The sequence below is a fragment of the Pygocentrus nattereri genome, chromosome 1 (assembly GCF_015220715.1).
Source record: "Pygocentrus nattereri isolate fPygNat1 chromosome 1, fPygNat1.pri, whole genome shotgun sequence".
Classification (NCBI taxonomy): domain Eukaryota; kingdom Metazoa; phylum Chordata; class Actinopteri; order Characiformes; family Serrasalmidae; genus Pygocentrus; species Pygocentrus nattereri.
The window spans coordinates 14167276-14186255 of record NC_051211.1 but is presented as its reverse complement, the minus strand read 5'-3'; the positions used below and the strand labels follow the sequence as shown (position 1 = coordinate 14186255).

The 18980-nt window shown below is 37.9% G+C and overlaps 1 protein-coding gene across 4 annotated transcripts in view; it reads right to left on the bottom strand.

Moving 5' to 3' along the window:
• Window positions 1-18353, bottom strand: part of mast1b (microtubule associated serine/threonine kinase 1b) — a 50377-nt gene extending 32024 nt beyond the window's left edge. For 2 of the 4 annotated variants that reach the window (XM_017720707.2, XM_017720710.2), the window contains exons 1-2: window positions 17525-18353; window positions 4232-4263 (exon numbers count right to left, since the gene is read on the bottom strand). In XM_017720707.2, the coding sequence (XP_017576196.2) occupies window positions 4232-4263; window positions 17525-17563 (71 nt within the window). In that variant the 5' untranslated portion in view covers window positions 17564-18353. The remainder of the gene's footprint in view (window positions 1-4231; window positions 4264-17524) is intronic. The other 2 variants (XM_017720708.2, XM_017720709.2) reach the window with 2 other exon arrangements.
• Between the last annotated feature and the right edge of the window lie 627 nt (window positions 18354-18980).

Here is an 18980-nt window from a genome sequence, read left to right as displayed (position 1 = left end):
CAGCACGTGGTAATGGAGGAGGATTTGTTGATAATCAGTCTGTGACCAAATATTTGATGTAGTAATCAAAGGTGAAAAAAACGTCAATGTAATGGCTTGAATGTGAAAATGTCAAAAAAAAAAAAAAAAAACACAACAGTGACTGTGATTAAAGGAAAAAGGTACTAAATAGAATCAATGGCAAATACAATATATCTTAAAATCATCTTAATCGTAAATGAGGTTAGGAAAAGTCAATTACTTTACCACTAATCATCTTATCTACCTTAAGCCATGGTAAATATGTAGAAACTAAACTTTTAAACAGTTTGTTGATTTTTCCAACAAACAATAGGGCTAACAATGAATAAGAGCTACCACTTAGCATGAGATAAGGCTAACCGCTAACATAAGCTTTCATTCACTGAAAGCCAAATTGGCATTGTTAGCATGAGATCATGCTTAACTTTTATTCATTGTTAGTTGTTGAATTGAACAACATTTCTAAATGCCTGGTATTGTAGCACAGTTTTTGGACTGCCATTACTGGTCTGTCACTCTATGCCTTCTGAAGTAGTATGACAGATAAAGGAGGATTCTCCAGCCCTTCAAATGATAACTGCTAAAAGGTTGCGTCTGAATTTGTGTTAGAGGTTAAAAAAAGTCTGACTGACCCAACACACAGCATCACATTTTGAGTACAACCTGATCTAAGCCCAACAAAATTTCGTCTGAAAGTGACCCAGCTCGTCATCACCCAAATGATGAAACCAGATATTTATAACAACACTGCCACTTAATTGCAGTGGGGCAACAATAATAGACAAATAAAAAATAACATTACATAAAAATATATAATATAATCAGTTTCTGTCAACACCTCAAGCAAATGAATCCAGCACACCAGATTAAAAACTGTTATTAAGGAAATTAAATAGTAAGAATAAACAATTTGGGTCCTATAACATCTAAACAATAAGCAACACAAGAAGAATAGTTAACTGCTATCAGCCTACCAGCACTATTTACCAATTACAAATTGGTGTTCAATATAAGCTTTGATGTTTATTAAATGGTGGGTTTTAAATCATGCACTGTTTTGATTTATTTTGGACAGCAACAATATACAAACATGTTTATATATATAAAAAGTCAAGCACTTTTCACATTCCCCCACTGGGCAGTTCCAAGGTGGTCAACTGTCAATAGGTCAACTGATCTACTTTGCTTCTACTTTGCTTAATATGGTGAAGCGTCTGCCTGCTTATCAGCAAAACCTTCACAATGAATATCAAACATGATGACAGCTAGGTCTAATCTAGGCCTTATATATTGCTTGCAAATGCAGTTCTGCTTCACAGTACAGAATCCAGATGGGAATACAGTCAGCACACACACACACACACACACGCAGAAGGTGAGACGAGGCACCTGGGATTTCTTCTACCAGCCTTATACCTGCACAGGGGCAAAGCTCAATTTCTTAAAGAAACAGAACATCCAGAAAAATCTAGAATAAGTTTACCACCTGCACTTGCAATGACAGACTATTGCCACAAAAACAAATACTGTAAAGCCTTTATTTAATTCAGAAAATCATCTAAACATAATAAACATAGACATATATGTGTCTCCTGTAACCTTGAAAGGAAACAGTTTAGCAAAACATAAATGTATGGCATTGGCAATAAAATGAATAATAAAACATATATTTGTATTTTAAGTATGTTAAACAAATTGCATCGAAAAGAATAGGATAAGATTGTACATTTAAAATGTATTATATATCTAATAAACATTCTGACACTATCTTCAAAAATCCAAGCCATCAAATGAAGCACTAAACTCCTATTATGTGTTACACTACATAATTGTATTATAAATACCGGACTGTGTAAATATGGGTTGTAACAAGTGTGCTTTCAACTATCTAATCAGACACAACACATGCACCTTTAGATGACAAATATTCCTATCTTGCTCTCCTTCTGTCTCTTTCATCCTCTCTTTTTCTTTCTCAGTCTCTCTTTCTATCTCTCTCCCACTCTTTTTCTGTCTCCTTCTCCCTTTCTTTCTGTCTTGCTGTCTCTTTTATGTCTGTATCTCTCTTCCTCTGTTTATCTCTCTTCCCATTCCTCTCTCTCTCTCTCTCTCTCTCTCTCTCTCTCTCTCTCTCGACCCTGGACCTGATGAGCTCTAAAGTGTGTAGGCTAACCTTACACTGTCCCTGTAATGTAAGCACTCCACCTGTGTGTACAAATGGCTTCTGTTAAACAAAGCTCGTTTAACACACACATACACACACACACACACACACACACACACACACACACACACACACACACACAATGGACCACATGACCTAACAAACGCATCTGTGACAATGTAACAAAAAACAAACATTCACAGAGGATAAAGAGAGGGGAAAAGAAAAATAATTAGAACCGACAGTGAAGTGTGTGAAAGCTTGTGGAAGCGCAGAGAATTAACAAAACTGTCTAAAAGATAAATTCTACCTTTTAGTCCTTCGAAACATGTAGCTCTCCATGGATTTAACCTCCAGTAGCAGGCAGTAAAACATCAACAACTGCTTTAATAACTAGCATCAGACTGCTGCTCGATCTGCATACATAGGAGTGAAAGAGGTGCGTATGTCCGTGTGTTTGTGTGTGTGTGGGTGTGTCTGTGTGTGCGTGCGTCTGTGTGTGCGTGTGTGTGAGAGAGAGAGAGAGAGAGAGAGAGAGAGAGAGAGAGAGAGAAAGAGAGAGAAAGAGCGAGAGAGAGAGAGAGAGAGAGACAGAAAGAGACAGAAAGAGAGAGAGAGATGGAAATATGATGGAGTGGAAAAACGTTACGTGGACTGTCTGCGCTCAGACAGAAAAATAAAAGACTGGGGCATTCTGGGAATAATCTCAAGGGTAATGTATGGATACTGAGGTAGTGGGAGGAGTGCTTTCGAGAGAGAGAGAGAGAGAGAGAGAGAGAGAGGGAGAGAGAAAGAGAGGGAGAGAGAAAGAAAGAGAGAGAGAGGAAGAGAGAGAAAGAGAGACAGAGTGTCTGCGCACAGGCTTTTAACAGCATGTGTGCCATATTTTTCCAGGAAGCAATGGATTAGGACATGAATGGATGTATAAGCACAAGAAAACAGAGAATGAAGCAAAAGAGATTGACAGATACAGACAGAAACAGAAAGAGAAACAGACAGAGAGAAAGACAGCTACATACAGAGACACACAGAGGCAGATACAGAGAGAGAGACTAAGAGAAACCCAAGAGGAAGACAGCAACAGAAAAAAAGAGAGCAGAGAGACAGACACAGAGAATGAGAGAGAAACAAGAGAAAAAGAGAGAGAGAGACAGAGAGAGAGAGAGAAAGAGAGAGAGAGAGACAGAAAAAGAAAGAGACAGAATCTGTGTGGGAAACACCTATAGCAGTGAAAACAATACTAAGTCCTGACGCTCCTCACTTCCTCCAAATCATAGCTCTGATTTTCAGCACCACGGACAGAGCCGCCTCACTCACTCAGACATGGAGGCCAACAGCCATGTGAGCATGTCTTCTTTACGCCCAGAAAATCCATTCTGAATGTGTAGACCGGTCTATTATCAGGCCCTAACACCTCTTAAGTCCTTCTGCTTACACGATTAGACATGTTGAGTTCAAACACCACCAGCATTACAACACAAACTCAGAGTGGTGAGTCGGCTCTGTGGGTTCAGTCCCTCCAGTAAATTTCCATTAGCTATAAGGTTTCAATTTGAGGATTTAGGAGTTAGATCATTCAGCTTGGCTCAAATCACCTGCCTCTGGTTTTCCCACTCCACTCAGCAAGTAGCTGGAATTTTTACAGGTTGAGATATACAGTACATTATACGCCATGCACCCAATGCTCACACAGACATTCAGACAGAAAGAGAAACAGACACTTTCTCTTTCAATTGTGCAGGCAAAGGTTGTTTAATCTCCATAGAGAAGCATTTCCATTTGAATAGGATACTCTGGAGCAGCCGCATATGAGCCTGGTGTCACCATGTCCAATGTAATGTGTGTCCTAAAGGAGTATAAAGCTCCCCATGACTGGCAGTCTCTAATCCATTGTGGTCAGCAAATACACAATTACACACCAGCTCTTCACACTGATTTTTTAAGCCACACCCCCTTGGTTTTGTAATTTACAAGAAAGGCGTAGCTTTTGGTCCCACTCTGTGGTCATTTTTAGCACATGTACACAGTGACAAGCAGAGAACTCACCTGCTGTTTTTACGAGGCAGGGGAAGATCCTTCTGGGCATAAGCAGGAGGTAGACAAAAGACAAGAGAGAAAAAGAGAGAAAAGAAAGATCAGGTAGGCAGTTAAAACAGAGTTCCTTGAGATCTGAGATTCTGCATGCTGTGCTGTTTGATACTTAGACACAGGGACAGAACTGTCTTGGTGGCAAATGATGGAGGCAGTGGAGAGTACACACTAGTCTTAGATCACTGACTGTGCTTTTTACAAAACAATAATAGTTTTGATAGTATTTTAAATGAAGAATTTTGGTAATTCTTTTGTCTGTTCCAACTTATCAAACCTCAGAAAAACTGTATAGTATATCATGAAAAATTATCATAACGTTATATTTTTCCTTATTTCATACTGTGTTGCAATATTACACCTTTACTTAAGATTGAAAATGAAACTCAATGATATTGAGTCATCACGTCATTTTATGTGTATGAGAGAGCGAGAGAGAGAAAGAGAGAGAGAGAGGCAGGCAGAATTTGTGCCAGTACTTTGTAGTTGTCTCTCTGCTCTCTGTCTCTGTAGATTACAGCCACTCCTTGCCCCTCAGGGTTCAAAACTAGATCATCATTGTAGAAGAACACTAAACAAGCTCCCTCAGGATAGAGAGAGAGAGAGAGAGAGAGAGAGAGAGAGAGAGAGAGAGAGAGAGAGAAAGAGAGAGACAGATACTGACTAAAGAAAGAGATGCATTAATTTTTACTATTTACTTAACTCAAATGTTTGATTAGGAAATAATGTACAAATTTGAATCAGATAAAGTCTATCCATTTTTTTATTTTTTCAGCATATAGAGAGAATAATACAATTTCCCAAAGAACACCCAGCCCTCTCTTTCCTCTCTAGTCTCCCTCCATGCCCTCTTTCTCTCTTCCTCTCTCTCTCTCTCTATCTTTGTGTCTGAATGTGAGTCTGAATACTAAGAGCCTATTATTCTTCCATTCTCTGGCCTGATAAACAAATCTGAAACTCCAAGGACCATCAGTGCAGCAGTGCTGAATCTCTTTATGGTTCAGCCTCCGTCTCACTGATTTAAAGGAATATTCCAGGGTTTTTCATCCTGCTCTTTATCTGTTGAATAAATAGCATGCAGCCCATCCAAGAACAGAAAATGCTTTGACTCAAAATTCCCAAACAACACAAGCCAAAAGACAGATATATTAAACCCATTCCAGTTCCAATCCATCGTATCTTTTTTGTGCTCTATTTATGCTGATGTCGTAGAGGTGCCACATTATCCACTGCCAACAACAATGAGACGTTTCAAGAAGTGGTCTAAATGTCTGCAGTGTGGAACTAATTTGCTGTATTTTACTTGTGAGTCAGGACAGATGTTAAACGTCCTGCTTTAACACCACAACACTTCCGGTTTAAATCTTTGTTATCAATTATAGCACATTCAAGGCTTTTTATGAACATGCCTGCAGGATTTTAATGTAACTAGCTTCCAAATCATTAGGGAAATCAATCAATCTGAATGAACCTGGCAGGCCTGGTAGTGCATGAGCTCATTTAGAATGCAATACAGATCAGAACGCACTCATTACTGTTTTGTTTGTTCAAAATGATAGCTTGTGACACAAGCTCATTAAAAATCTGAGCGTTTTCGGCTTTGTCAGATCACCTTCTTTACATATCCAATCAATAATAAAAATAATAATAACAATAATAATAATAATAATTTTATTTATATAGCACTTCATGCCGGTGGCAGCTCAAAATGCTTTACAGACAGGTGATAAAACAGTTCTAGAAGAGATCATTAGTATTTAATTAGAATCAGAAGAAAATGAAGAAGATTATATTACAAGATGAAGATAAACACCACAAGACATTCACTTTTAGTTACATGCTAGTTTAAAGAGATACGTTTTTAGGTGCTTCTTAAAAGTGAGCACTGAGCTTGACTGTCGAATAAAAGGTGGAATTGAATTCCACAGTTTAGAAGCATAATAACTGAAAGAGGCCTCTCCATGTTTTCTGCATTTTACAGAGGGTTTCTGTCCACTATCTGCAGATCTTAGATTATGTGCCGGAACATAAACAGACATTCTGTGATGTAAGCAGGTACAGGTTGTTTTGAACTTTAAAGACTAGTAGCAGAACCTTGAAATGATACAGGCAGCCAATGCAGTTCCTTCAAAACGGGAGTGATGTGATCTCTCTTTTTTGTTTTTGTTAGGATGCACGCTGCTGCGTTTTGTACGTTGTAAGGGATTTGTAGTTTTCTTAGTAAGTCCAATGCAACTTAAATTGCATTCAGAAATTGCATTACTAATGGAAAAAGAGTAGACAAAATGGCAGGAACAGATACTTTTTAAAAAGCCTAGATTTTCCTATTTTGCACATGCTAAAAATGCAGTGACTAAGGCAACTGGCAGCCTGGCATATTTTACTTAAATTGTGTGGCTGCATTATGTATAAAAAAAACACAAGTACAGACTTAGTATCGGCTGATGCACAATATCAAAGTATTCAGATCAGATTCAGAGCAGGGGAGACGTGGGGCAAAGCAATGGTCAATCCCTAGTCAATAGGGGTTTTCTGTCTCAGAAACTACCATGAAATGTGTCAAAACTGTTGCGGCAGATGGAGATTCGATTGTAAAGTTATGTAGTGCTCTTTTATCTGTAAAAGCTCTATGCAGTTAAAAGTGTTGTTATTTATGATATATCTCATCTTTATCAGGAAACACAAATACATAGTTTTGTGCTGTGTTTGAATCTCTATCTAAAATCTTCTTATTAAACAGCAAAACACAGTGAGGCTGATTACATAAGACTGGGCCAGGGCAATAACTCAGAGATGGATAAGATAGCAAGAGTAACAAACAACAGAAAAAAAAAAAAAAAAAAAAATATATATATATATATATATATATATATATAGAGAGAGAGAGAGAGAGAGAGAGAGAGAAAGAGATAAGGAGACAGGAGACAACTTAAACTCTCCAAAGTTCGATAAAACAATTGAAATTTAGAATGTATTAACTTTATAAAGCTTCTAAATTTTAATAATAGACCATGAGCCAGCCCAGTTTGTTTGTTTGTTTTCTCTTTGTCTTGACTCAATGTCTTTCTCTCTGTTTCTCTCCAACCAATGACTCAGTCAATCCAAAGGTGAATCTGTCAGAATGTCATTAGCATTGATTGCCCGGCACAGCTGTTAGGCTTCCTTGGACCAATAGCTGCTTATGTGTACATCTGTCAGGATGATCCTCTTTGGCCTAAATTATCAATGTCGTTTCTGCAGGGTCAGTAAGTGTTCACATAGAGGTATTGTAAACCAGTAGAGACCATAAGCTTCAGATAAACACGAAAGAATTAGCACCTGTAGCAGATTGCACGGGTGACCAAAGAAGGTCAGCTGGAAGCTGACATCAGTCAGGGATTTAATGACAACAAAATGGCAACACCAGTTCTGAACTTCCTGCAAGACTGAAATAAGGAGCAGAGGGCAGGTTGCATTCACAAAGGCAAAGGGTAATTCAATGATCAATAGCATCAAAAACTGCATTTAGCAACTCACTAAATGGAATTTTTTAAGATTTGCAAACAACAGCAAACCTATTGGTTCCAGTAGTCCAGTGATCTAAAAATTTAATTATAAAAACAGTTAATGAGAACCCATAGATTTATAGGGATCTGTTAAAATACCCTAATAAAGTACCAGCTGGTAGTCACAGTCTACTAATGATTAGGCGAAACCTTAGATAATTTTATCACTTAGGAGCCCAATAAGAGTCACTCCCTGTTTAACTAAGACAGCAAGTCTGAACAAAACATTTTATGTGAACAGAATTGATGAAAAATAAGATGTAACTGACAGAAACCAACACCACAAAGTATTCTGGGAAGCTTCCTCCCCAGTGCTACAATATTTATTATATTTAAGTCCATAAAATAAGTTCTGCTGTTTATCTGAGTTTACAAAGTGTGCTAATTGAAAACTTATAATGTTTCACAGTTTTAAAACTGAAAATTGACAATAATCACATCAGTCAGTAAAGCACTATTTAACTAAAAATATACGAGTATACAATTAAAATTTAAAACATAAGCATACATTTGGTTTTGGGAATTTCTATTTCCCTAATATCAGTATCAGTATCAAAATGTTAATCTTGGTCAATTTCTAGTTTAGTAAACTTAAATCTAGAATAGCACTAACTAGAAAAAGCTGGCATGTGAAAGGTAAAATCTGTAGGAACAAATGCAAATACAAAAAAATGCTTTTTGGATGCTGCATGCTGCAATACACCTGCAGCAACATAATGAAGCATTTCTAGGTAAAAAACACTGCATCTCAGGAAATTAATGCTTTAACAAATCGTGGTAATTCCAGTTGAGTGCACTGTGAGCATTAATGTTCTATAAGAGGTCTGACAAATGAGCGCTCTGGTGATTATGTATTGACATGTACAGCCTATTAATCAAAATGCAGAAGACTGAATCATAAAAAAAACTATTTCAGTTTACATAATCAGATATTTATCATATTCCTGGAGCCTACATTTTCATTTTACAGCAGATCATGGATAAAATAGGTATAACCCCTGGCTCTAAAATCAGATGTGGATTATTAATCATTCTTTAGTGGCCTTTGAAGCTCCTCAGGAAAATTAAAAGTCTGCTGTGATCTGGTGATCCATCTTAAACACTCCTATTTGTCACCACGTTGTAAATGATTTCATGCAGAGAAGAAAAGAGAGTTAAGTAAAGAAAAAATAGAACTGTATTATGGAATGATCTCATATTTCAGCACCGAGGACAGCAACCATTACCACTCGACTAGACTGTATGTTTCTTATATCTCAGAGAAAGAGTGCTGATGTAAGATCAACAAACCCATGTGTATAATTATGTTGCTCACCTTTTGAAGGCAAAAGCTGAATTTGTGTGTCTCAGCGTGTCTAGTAATATTATAGACTGAGGGTCCTATTTTCTTTGTCATAGTGCAAAAGCAAAATTAAGCATAAAATTGATGCACTGGTATTTGGGGCAGAGGTCAACAAAAGAGTTGTCAACAAAAAACATGACAACAACAGCCAATATCTCATATTTCTCTGTTTCTCATTTTGTTATTTGTGCAGTCAGGAAAATTCTAATTTTCACTTGCCTTTGTGAAAAGAAAAAAAGGAGACAAGGAGACACTTGTACAAACACATTTTTGAATGCTACACCCTTGTTCCATCACTCCACCCCCCTGAGGGCACTATCATTTCTGCCCACCAATGTAACAACTGGGCTCAAATGTAAATAAAGGCATTTACATCCAATCAAATTAGCAACACTCTGGCAGTTTACCATCAGTACTGTTAGTGCTAAATTTAACCTACAGTTTGAAAGTTGTGAGTTATTATTGTTGTGGTGTACTATTTAAACATCATTTCATTTAATGAACTGCACTTGTATTCAGTATAGACAGGTTCACACTTTTGATGTTTATTCCACTGTCAAGAAATGATAAAAACATAGCAAAAATGTATTTCTTTATATAAAAGTAGACTATAGGCAAATAATTACCTTTACTTTTTAATTATGGCAGCTTTTGTTATCCCCAGCAATAATGGTTACATTTAAACACTTTCCAGACTGAACGTTTCATATGTCTAACAGAGTATGAGTGTTGATGTAGGACTTGTGCTTGTAATTATTATGTTTATCAGCTTTTAGAGTCTGCGTGTCCCAGCGTTTTAGGAATTTTACTTGGTCTGAGAGCTAAATTTAGATTCCTTACAAAAAAGCTTCTCTTATTCTGTTCATGATGACAGAAATGACGCACACAGCGTCTGTTGCGCTACCCATTGTGACTCACTGTCTCTAAGACATTTAATTATAGCTTCTCTACGTGTCCCCCACCCTCTAAACTACACTTCTCTACTCCCTCTGCTCTAAAAGCACCCCGGAAACTAACAACAAAAAACTCCAGAAAACAAATCACTCTGTGGCCAGATGGAGCTAAATGAGGCAGTCCAGCTGCTCACTGATCAGAGCGCAGTCAGGCTTGGCACACACTGACACTTTACTGTCCAATTTACGTTTCCAACATAGAAGGCTGTTTGTTTTTTGTGTTGTGAAAGCTGTGAACACATTGCCCATAAAAAAGGGCTGTAAAATGCCTAAGTGAGTTAAGTATTACATGAAAGATCAGAGATGAACAGCAGATGAAATTTAGCTTTTAGGTAATTCTGGTATAGATAAAACTTAAAAGGTTCACCTGTTAAAAACTCAAGCTAGCATGCACTTATTTAGACAATAATGAAATAAATTAACGTAATTATTGAGCATTAATTTCTCATGTGAAAACACCCTAAGACACGCTTTTGCAAACTTTGCAATTCATCATATACTTATTTTATTTTTTGCAACTATTTTTATTGTTTATTTTATAATTTGTCCAATTCTTTTTATATTTATATTTGTATTTTTACTTTTTTACTATTTGCTTTTATTTTCATATCTGATTTTACAATTCTACATTTTCACTCCACATTTTACAATTGCTAACTTCCAGGGGATAAAACAAATGTATAATATAAATGTGAAGAAACATAACTAAAAAACAGAGGCTGTATATCAGCTAATCTAGTATCCAGCTGCTTACAAGACTATTTTATAAACATCAAGGGTTACACACTATTACATAATACTAGTGCATATACCTCTTACATATCTACTTATTAACTTGTACTAGTTGCTCGCTTTGTCTTTTAACCCTCTGTGAAGTATTTTCAGTCGCATTTAATATAAGTGTGAAGGACTGAATATGTATGAAAATGTATGAAATATGTATGAAAATGTATTGATATTGTTTTAACATGCATCCTTTGAGCAGAAATGATGTAAACATTTGAATAATGTAAATTCCATCATCATAGAACTGCATCATATAGACAAAATATGGACAGATTACTAGCATTTCAATTAATATTCCTAAGAAACAGCTTAACCAGTTTGACTGAATTCCCTGTATTTACTTAATAATAAGCCTTAATATGTAATAGGCCTGTGATTTAAGGGTTTAAAGATTAGCCTGTAATATTTTGACCAAAGTAATTAACATTTGTTGGATTACATGTTATAAAAATAGTCCTAGGAACAGTTACATAGAACTACAGCACACATTAAAAATATTTCAGTTTTGTAGTGGGGTCTTTTTCTGACATCTGTATTTTTATGGTCAGTATCATGATAATAATTAACAAACAACTAAGCTCAATAGATCACCTGTGAGTGTGACTGACTCTTCCCCATCTGTCTCTCTGAAAATCCCGGCCAAAGACCCCAGAGAGACAACTTGAGTTTAATGGAAGGCTGTAATTGGGAGGCTATAATTGTTTGCTTTTGAAGAAATACTTTTAATTACAAAAATAATATTGTGGCTAACAATTCATGTTTAAGACATTAATATTATTGAATTACACTTAAAACACAAAAGTGATGCACTGTATTTGCTTGATTCAAATCAGTTTCACAACTATAGTACATGAAAATAATGTCATCTTTTAGTTTTCCTGTGTTGATGTAATATAATTTCGTCACATGGAAAAGATGCACACTTTTGAATGAAGTAAATTTACACAATGTATTACATTTGCATTTGATTTACATTCAGCTCCACAGTTTGAAGCTCCAGTTTGCACATGTGACTTTTCTGTTTGTTTCAATGAATGTGATAAGATGTAAAGAATGTTTTTTCTTTGTGCAAAACAAGGCTATATGCACAGTATTATTTTTTGAGTAGCATAAAATATCTCCTCATATCTTCTCATGTACTTATGAACACAAATGTGGTACTGATTGAAAGTCTGCAAGTTTAAAACATACTTTTTTTTCTTTGCTTAATAAACTGAAAGAGAAATAATGAATATGAACTTACATACTGTTATCACCAGTGGGCTAGGCTGAATGGGTAGCAAGCCCTACTGTGTGCAGTGCAATTCCCAAGACTTGATTTGAGGAACACAGAGATAATGGATGGACATCTAAAATAAAGTGTGTGGTTCTTTGAGACCTTTGATTCAGGCACAGACTAAGCTACTGGTCACCACAATGTAATGGTTTCAGACTGAGAGAGCAGTCACGTGACTAGCACTAGCACTCGCACAGATAAAAGCCTATAATCCCGTCTCACAATATAAACATCCCACTCCTTATCCTGCAGGGCCATGGACAAGCACTAGTTGAAAAGGGTTAAGACCACTACTAACAGAGATTGATACTCAATGACACAGTGAGAGAGACTGAGACAGACAGAGAGAAATGAGAGAAGACACAAGCAAACAGAATAGAGATAGAGACAGAAAAAAGGCAGAGAGATAGAGAAACCGATAGAAGGAAAGGCAGTTATACTTGATGAGGATGAGGCTGTTAAATGCTTTAACTCTTACATAATTATTAGAACGGTAAATATATGCTATATATAAACTATGAGCTATTATACATATATGCTACTAGGAATAAGTATTCATTGGGTTGCAAATCTATAACCCCATTAGGATTTAAATTGATTATGCTTCTATAGGAAACATTTAAATTATGCACTTACATAGGAACTTTGGGCTAATATCCAAAATTTTTAATGTATATATCTGCTTATGCCTGCACATAAACATTTGCATAACATAGAAACTTGGATTACCGATTACAGTGTGTTTTAACAGTAAGTAAGTGTTAAAATGTAGTATTGCATTGCTTCTCAAACCCTTAGGATTTTTACAGTGGAAATGTCATGTGTTTTGTTTGATATTAATTTTTTTGAGTGTATAATGGTTATGTTTAAAATTGTTAAAATAATATTATACCACCATGAAGTTGGGGAGCTCCCTCATACCTGCTAACTTGTATCCACTAAGTCTACTTAGCTAACTACTTAAGCATCACTATCAATCAGTGCCAGCAAACAAGCAGTATTCACTTCTAACTTCCTGTACTTAATTTCTCTCAAAATTCTTTACTTGAATAGTGATAGAGATCTCTCCTTTTTCCACTACATAGATGAGTTTCTCCTTTTCCATCTGAGATAGAATGGCATATTGATACAACACATCAAAAACAGAAATGGGTAACAGTCAAAAGCAGCATGCTGCATTGCACTGCATGACCCCTGCCACTGGTAGCTGGCATAGACAGCTTCATTGATTGTAATGGGAGCATTTTGGTTTTGTTGTTGATGCTCACTTCTTTTGCTTGATACTGTTTGATACCAATACGATTTCAATACAATTACGCAACCCTAAAATAAATGCATCATGAAATTTCACTATGATTTGATTAGATTCATTTAAATGACTTATTCACGATTTTAAATGTGTGTAACTATTTACACATTAGTGGCATACAGACAACAGACAAACATAATACAACAATCTTTTGTGTTTTATTTTACCGTTTGATAATAGCCGGAGAAATCTTATTTGGGACAAAAAATGCGAACATATTTTATTAAATATTAAAATGTATACAAGTGGTTATTAACCCTGCCCCTGGAGATCTATCTTCCTGCAGACTTTAGGTCCTGTCTTAATCAACCCCATCTGATCCATCTAATTACTCCCTATAGATGTCCTTGATTAGCTGAATCAGGTATGTTACATTTGGGTTGGTGGTGAAACCTGAAGGAAAATAGATCTCTGGGGACAGAAATGAGAGAGAGGGACAGTAAGAGAGAGACATCAAAGTAGACCTCCATTCCAAACCTCATCCAGAAGCTGCAGGCCTGTGACAGCTTGCCATCAGTGCTGCTAAACTGGACAGACTGTGAGCAAGAGCTTGCAGCGTCAGAGCAATATTTTTTAAAATGGCCTGCTTAATATGGCCTACCCAGACGCCATGCCCATCAGGGCCTCCCACCTTAGAAACATAGAGATGAAGGGATGGACGGAAAAGACACAAAGCATTAATGAAATGGCATGAGCTGGGCCGAATGCCCAGTGCCTGGTGCAAAGCCATTATTTAGAGAGCATAGGCTTGCAGAGCCATGCTAGGGCCGACAGCCATGCAGTTTATCTAACAGGGTTCTCCCTGCCAGCACAGCGCAAAAGCCATCCAAACAGCCACTGACTTATCACTCTGTCCTGACTCTCTCTTGCTCTCTCTTCCTGCCTGACCAAGAGAATTGCAAGCATTTTAGAAGTCAACATTACTAATGATGTCTAAGTAAGAGACTGGCAGAGCGGCCCTTCTGGCAATTAAACTAACAGGAAGGACACTTCATTGCAGTAGCAGCATCACTGCATAAGTGTCAGACTCTGGTACAAATTGAGCACAATGGATCTCTCCATCCTGCTACGCATTTTTAAACTGCACAGAGTGATTATGCATTTTTTCCATCCTTAGTGTAATGCTGAGTGGACGTTGCCCTCTGAGTCTCGTTTCCAGGATGTCCCGAGTTCTAAAGATCTATCAAGGATGCTGTGTATTAACTGACCTTATAGCAGGGCTGTACAGTCTGACAGTTTTGCTCACATTTGCAATTGAAAAAAAAATTGTGCAGACATAAATATTAATATCAGATGCGTCATCTTTTGCATTGCTATCACTAATGTATGCTAAAATATAAAATAAAAACTATTTAAAAATGTACAAAATGAGGACTTCAGTTGTTTTAGACCTCTTTTGCATCACCATCTCTCTCAAATATCTATTTCGCCAACATTGTAAATAAAAATGTTCCTAATGATTTGCCTGATTAAATAAAATGAACAAAAAATAAACGCTTCCCTTGTCTTCTGCATTGTACCCGTTAGCATTATCATTAGCTCTATAACCTTAAAAAAGTGTTTCTTTAAGGGTTCTTTAGCAAAGGCATTGGTTAACACATAGAACCATGACAAAGAATCAAAACCTATATTGTATCACAAAGGTTCAGATTTTGTTGCAAGTCATGCCAACCCTGTTTGCTATGAGTGTCGTGTTAGCTCATCTTAAAGGGTAGCTTCCATCTCTCCATCTGACATGAAAAACTATCACTTTAAACTGCAGTGATTAAAAGAATGCCCTAGTTTGACTGAATCCCTTTTTTCTTTAATTAAACATTTTTCTTCAGTGTTCAAACATTTATTTTGAACTTCAGTTGTTTTGCAAATGCAATTTATTTTTTAATTAACCACAGCTGGTAGCCCTGCTTTGAGCACAGCAAAAGAACACAGAGTACAGATAACACAGCTCCTGATATACCATATAAAAGCTATGTTTGTTGTGCTTAGTCATGGCATTGCTCCAGTAATTCCTGATTGGGGATTTTAAGGCATTTACGATGCTTTTGAGAAGCTCACAGGACGTGTAGGTTTTTATGACATGCATTATTTCTACCAGCTATAATGGTTATAGCCCTTTTACATCATGTTGTCCACGTTGCTAGAGACTAATAGTCCTATTGCTTATGTTTTTGAAGACACAGCACATCAGCACAGCGGACTGGAGACTACATATACTAAACTGGAGAAGATATAAGCTCAACTTCTCCCATAATATCTCCAAAAAGCAGTGAAACATTGGAGTGACCTCTGACCTTTGCTCTCCAGAGACTGCGTGTTGCACCATATGGTAGCGACAGAGCAGACTGGCAGGGGGTGTTAACTGCCTCTTTTCTGCACTCTGTGCATGCATGTGAGCAAGAGAGTCTGCATCAGATGGAGAAGAGAGACCCAAGGGAGGGAACAAACCGACAGAGAACAATTATTCAAGCGCCAACCCAACAATCCTTCCCCTGTGTCGGAAACATGCACACATACATACTCACAACAACCGTTTGCAACTGTTAACCATGCAAGCGCACACCAAATAACACCACTCTCTTGTCCACATGTAGGTAGGCTCCAAACGGATGGATTCTTCCCTTAAAGAGAATAAATGAACGCAAAATACAGTACAGACTAAAGTCTCAGAGTGGAGAAAGTAACACACCAAATTTTTTTGTATTGTGTACATTTCCAATTATATTGTTCTAGATGGTTTTAAAAACTGCATAAGTAAAATTTTATAACATGTATAGCAAAGAAAGAATATTAAATATGAATCAATCAAAACCAACCAATCTCTCATCCATTTACTAAGGTACCGACTGGTGCTGATACCCACTCAATGTATCAGACCTAGACATCACTAACATCTTTCCCATCTTCATCATTACACAGTGGTATCTAAATCGATGAAAACATTTTGGTACCCATGGTTCACCACATACCGGCTGACAGTGGCTACCAATTAACACGTATACAGACCTTTTCTCAAAACATGTAACGTCTCATGCTGACCTGCAATGCATTCTCAGTAAAAACACACAAATTATGCCTTGTTTTAGACTAAAAATGAATTCCCGTGAAGAACACTCACTGAAAAGGTCACACTGTTTATTATGTATCCAGGCCATTAGATCCACAGCTCTTTCATGACCAGGTCATTATGTCCATAACATCTACTTTAGCACATCTAAAGTAAACAATCCGTGAACTAGCATCTCACATCAAAGGGGAATGGCATCTCCTCTATGAGCCAACTGCTCATATCCTTTTTCCTTTCTGTGTAGCCCTGTTCCGTGAATCACAGGAGACGAAAGCATATGCACTGCATGTGATGTGACAGATACTGTGCGATCAAGGGCTTTGTGACTCAAGTATGTCAATGCTGGAAATCCCCAAAGGTGTACAGTAACTTCTACATGAACTCTGTTCTTCGTACTAAACTGTACTTAGGTAAAGCTTTCACATATTTATACTCTCTATATGAAAGGCTATGAGTTAAGCATACTCATGAGGAATATACTATTTTTTCACTTAGTGCAATCTTAGTCATTCACAGTTAGCTCCTCATTAACTTCCGTAGCTTTAATCAAATTGTGTTCCAGCTACTAGACTGCTATGCTACTGCTCACACTTCCAATTTTGGAGCTTTTGCACTTTATTTTAGACTAAAACGATGCAAAAAAGACTATGACCTTAACTCTGTTCCTATGCTGATAGATACTGGATGAGCTATAAAATTTCTTTGTAGTTCCAAGGGGCACTCATCACTTGTTTTTGTCTTTCTTCTTTTTTTTGTTGTAGGTGCTAGTGGTGGTGGTGGCACCTAACATACTTTTACTTCTGTTTGAATCCTTAATTACCTGCAGTAACAAATGTTTTGCATCAGTAATTGTAGCTAAAAATCAGCTCAGTTTTCCTACTCTCAAATTAATCCTGAACTCGGACTACACAAAATTTCCAACGCTGAGCACTATATCCAGTATTACGGACTTAGCATCCATTTAGCTGGACCTCACCTGCAGCCTCCTGCGCCGAATGATTCCGGAATCGTCCATAGTTGGTATTCTGGAGGTCCAGGTCCGCCTGGTATATCCTCCAACTCTGCCGCTGCCGGACCGGGGAGAGTCCGCTGATCTGAAAGGCCGAACGGTGGGGGGAGGAAGCGCTTGGCTCAGGCCAGAAATTCGCAACCAGCCGCCGTAGCTTCGACCGGAGACCCGCAGAGCGCTGAACGCGGCACACGGAGAGCAGCACGGAGCTTCACAGAGTCAGCGTGTCCCATCCTAGCGAATCACACAGAAAAGATGCCGGGACCACACTCCGGTGGAGTGACCTGACCTACGTGCTGCCCCGGACGCATAACCGCATCGTCGCGGTTGGATTAACGTTACCGTTATCGCCTCAGCCAGTTATTTATGGCTAAGCTATTCTTTCACTTAGGTATTCTCGTACAGCCTTGTTTCAGAATAACCACAAAAACGCCGACGTATCGATATAACGACGATAGCGGATAACAACTAACTAACCTTATCGGGCTGCTCCGCTTCAAAACAGCTAGCTTGGCTAACCGTCACATCCTCAGAGAGTGCAGGAGAATTAGCCTCGCTAGCCTCGCTCGTGCAGCCAGTGACTAACGGACGGCTCGGCTTCGTATAATGTTCTGAAACACAGGACCGTCTCCGGTTAATCCTCCGTCTTTCTCAGACAACATTCAAGGCGTGTTTTTCCGTTAAAGCCGTTAGAGGAACACGGAGCAGCGTATACGGTGAGCTCGCGGATGAAACGTCCACTGCCTCCTCGCGCACATCAAACGCAGCTGATTGGCGTCCGAGACCTTCCCGCTCCTTTTATGATCCGGAGAAGCAGCCAATCGGAACACAGCTAGTGTCTGCGCGCTCGCCTGCGTGTGTGTGTGTGTGTGTGTGTGTGTTTTCTCCCCGGAGACCGTCTTCCATTCATCCTCACCCTCCGGTGCTCGTTGCCTCTTCCCCTCGTCTGTGGGCTGCTGACAAGCCCCGCCCCCCTGCACTATGATTGACAAGTACATTATACTCTCAGTAGTGATGAGTATGTTACTGTTAATAACCTGTACCGATAGCAAGGGACAGTTAAATAGATGGATGTGTAGTTGTATTGATCTCTTTATTAATACCATATATACATACATACATGTACAGTACTGTGCGAAAGTCTTAGGTGCCCAAGATACACACACACACACACACACACACACATATATATATATATATATATATATATATATATATATATATATATATACATACATATATAACCATTTTCAAAGCGCTCTCTCTCTCTCTCTCCTCAAGGAAGCCCAGACCAATCAGTGCTTCAGTAAATTGTGCTCTTGATGTAATTGAAGTCTCTATGGCGGCTGTGAAGGTGTCAAGGAAAAATATGGACCCAAGAAATTCTTGTTACTTTTTATTGTTTTTATGCTTATTTAAATTA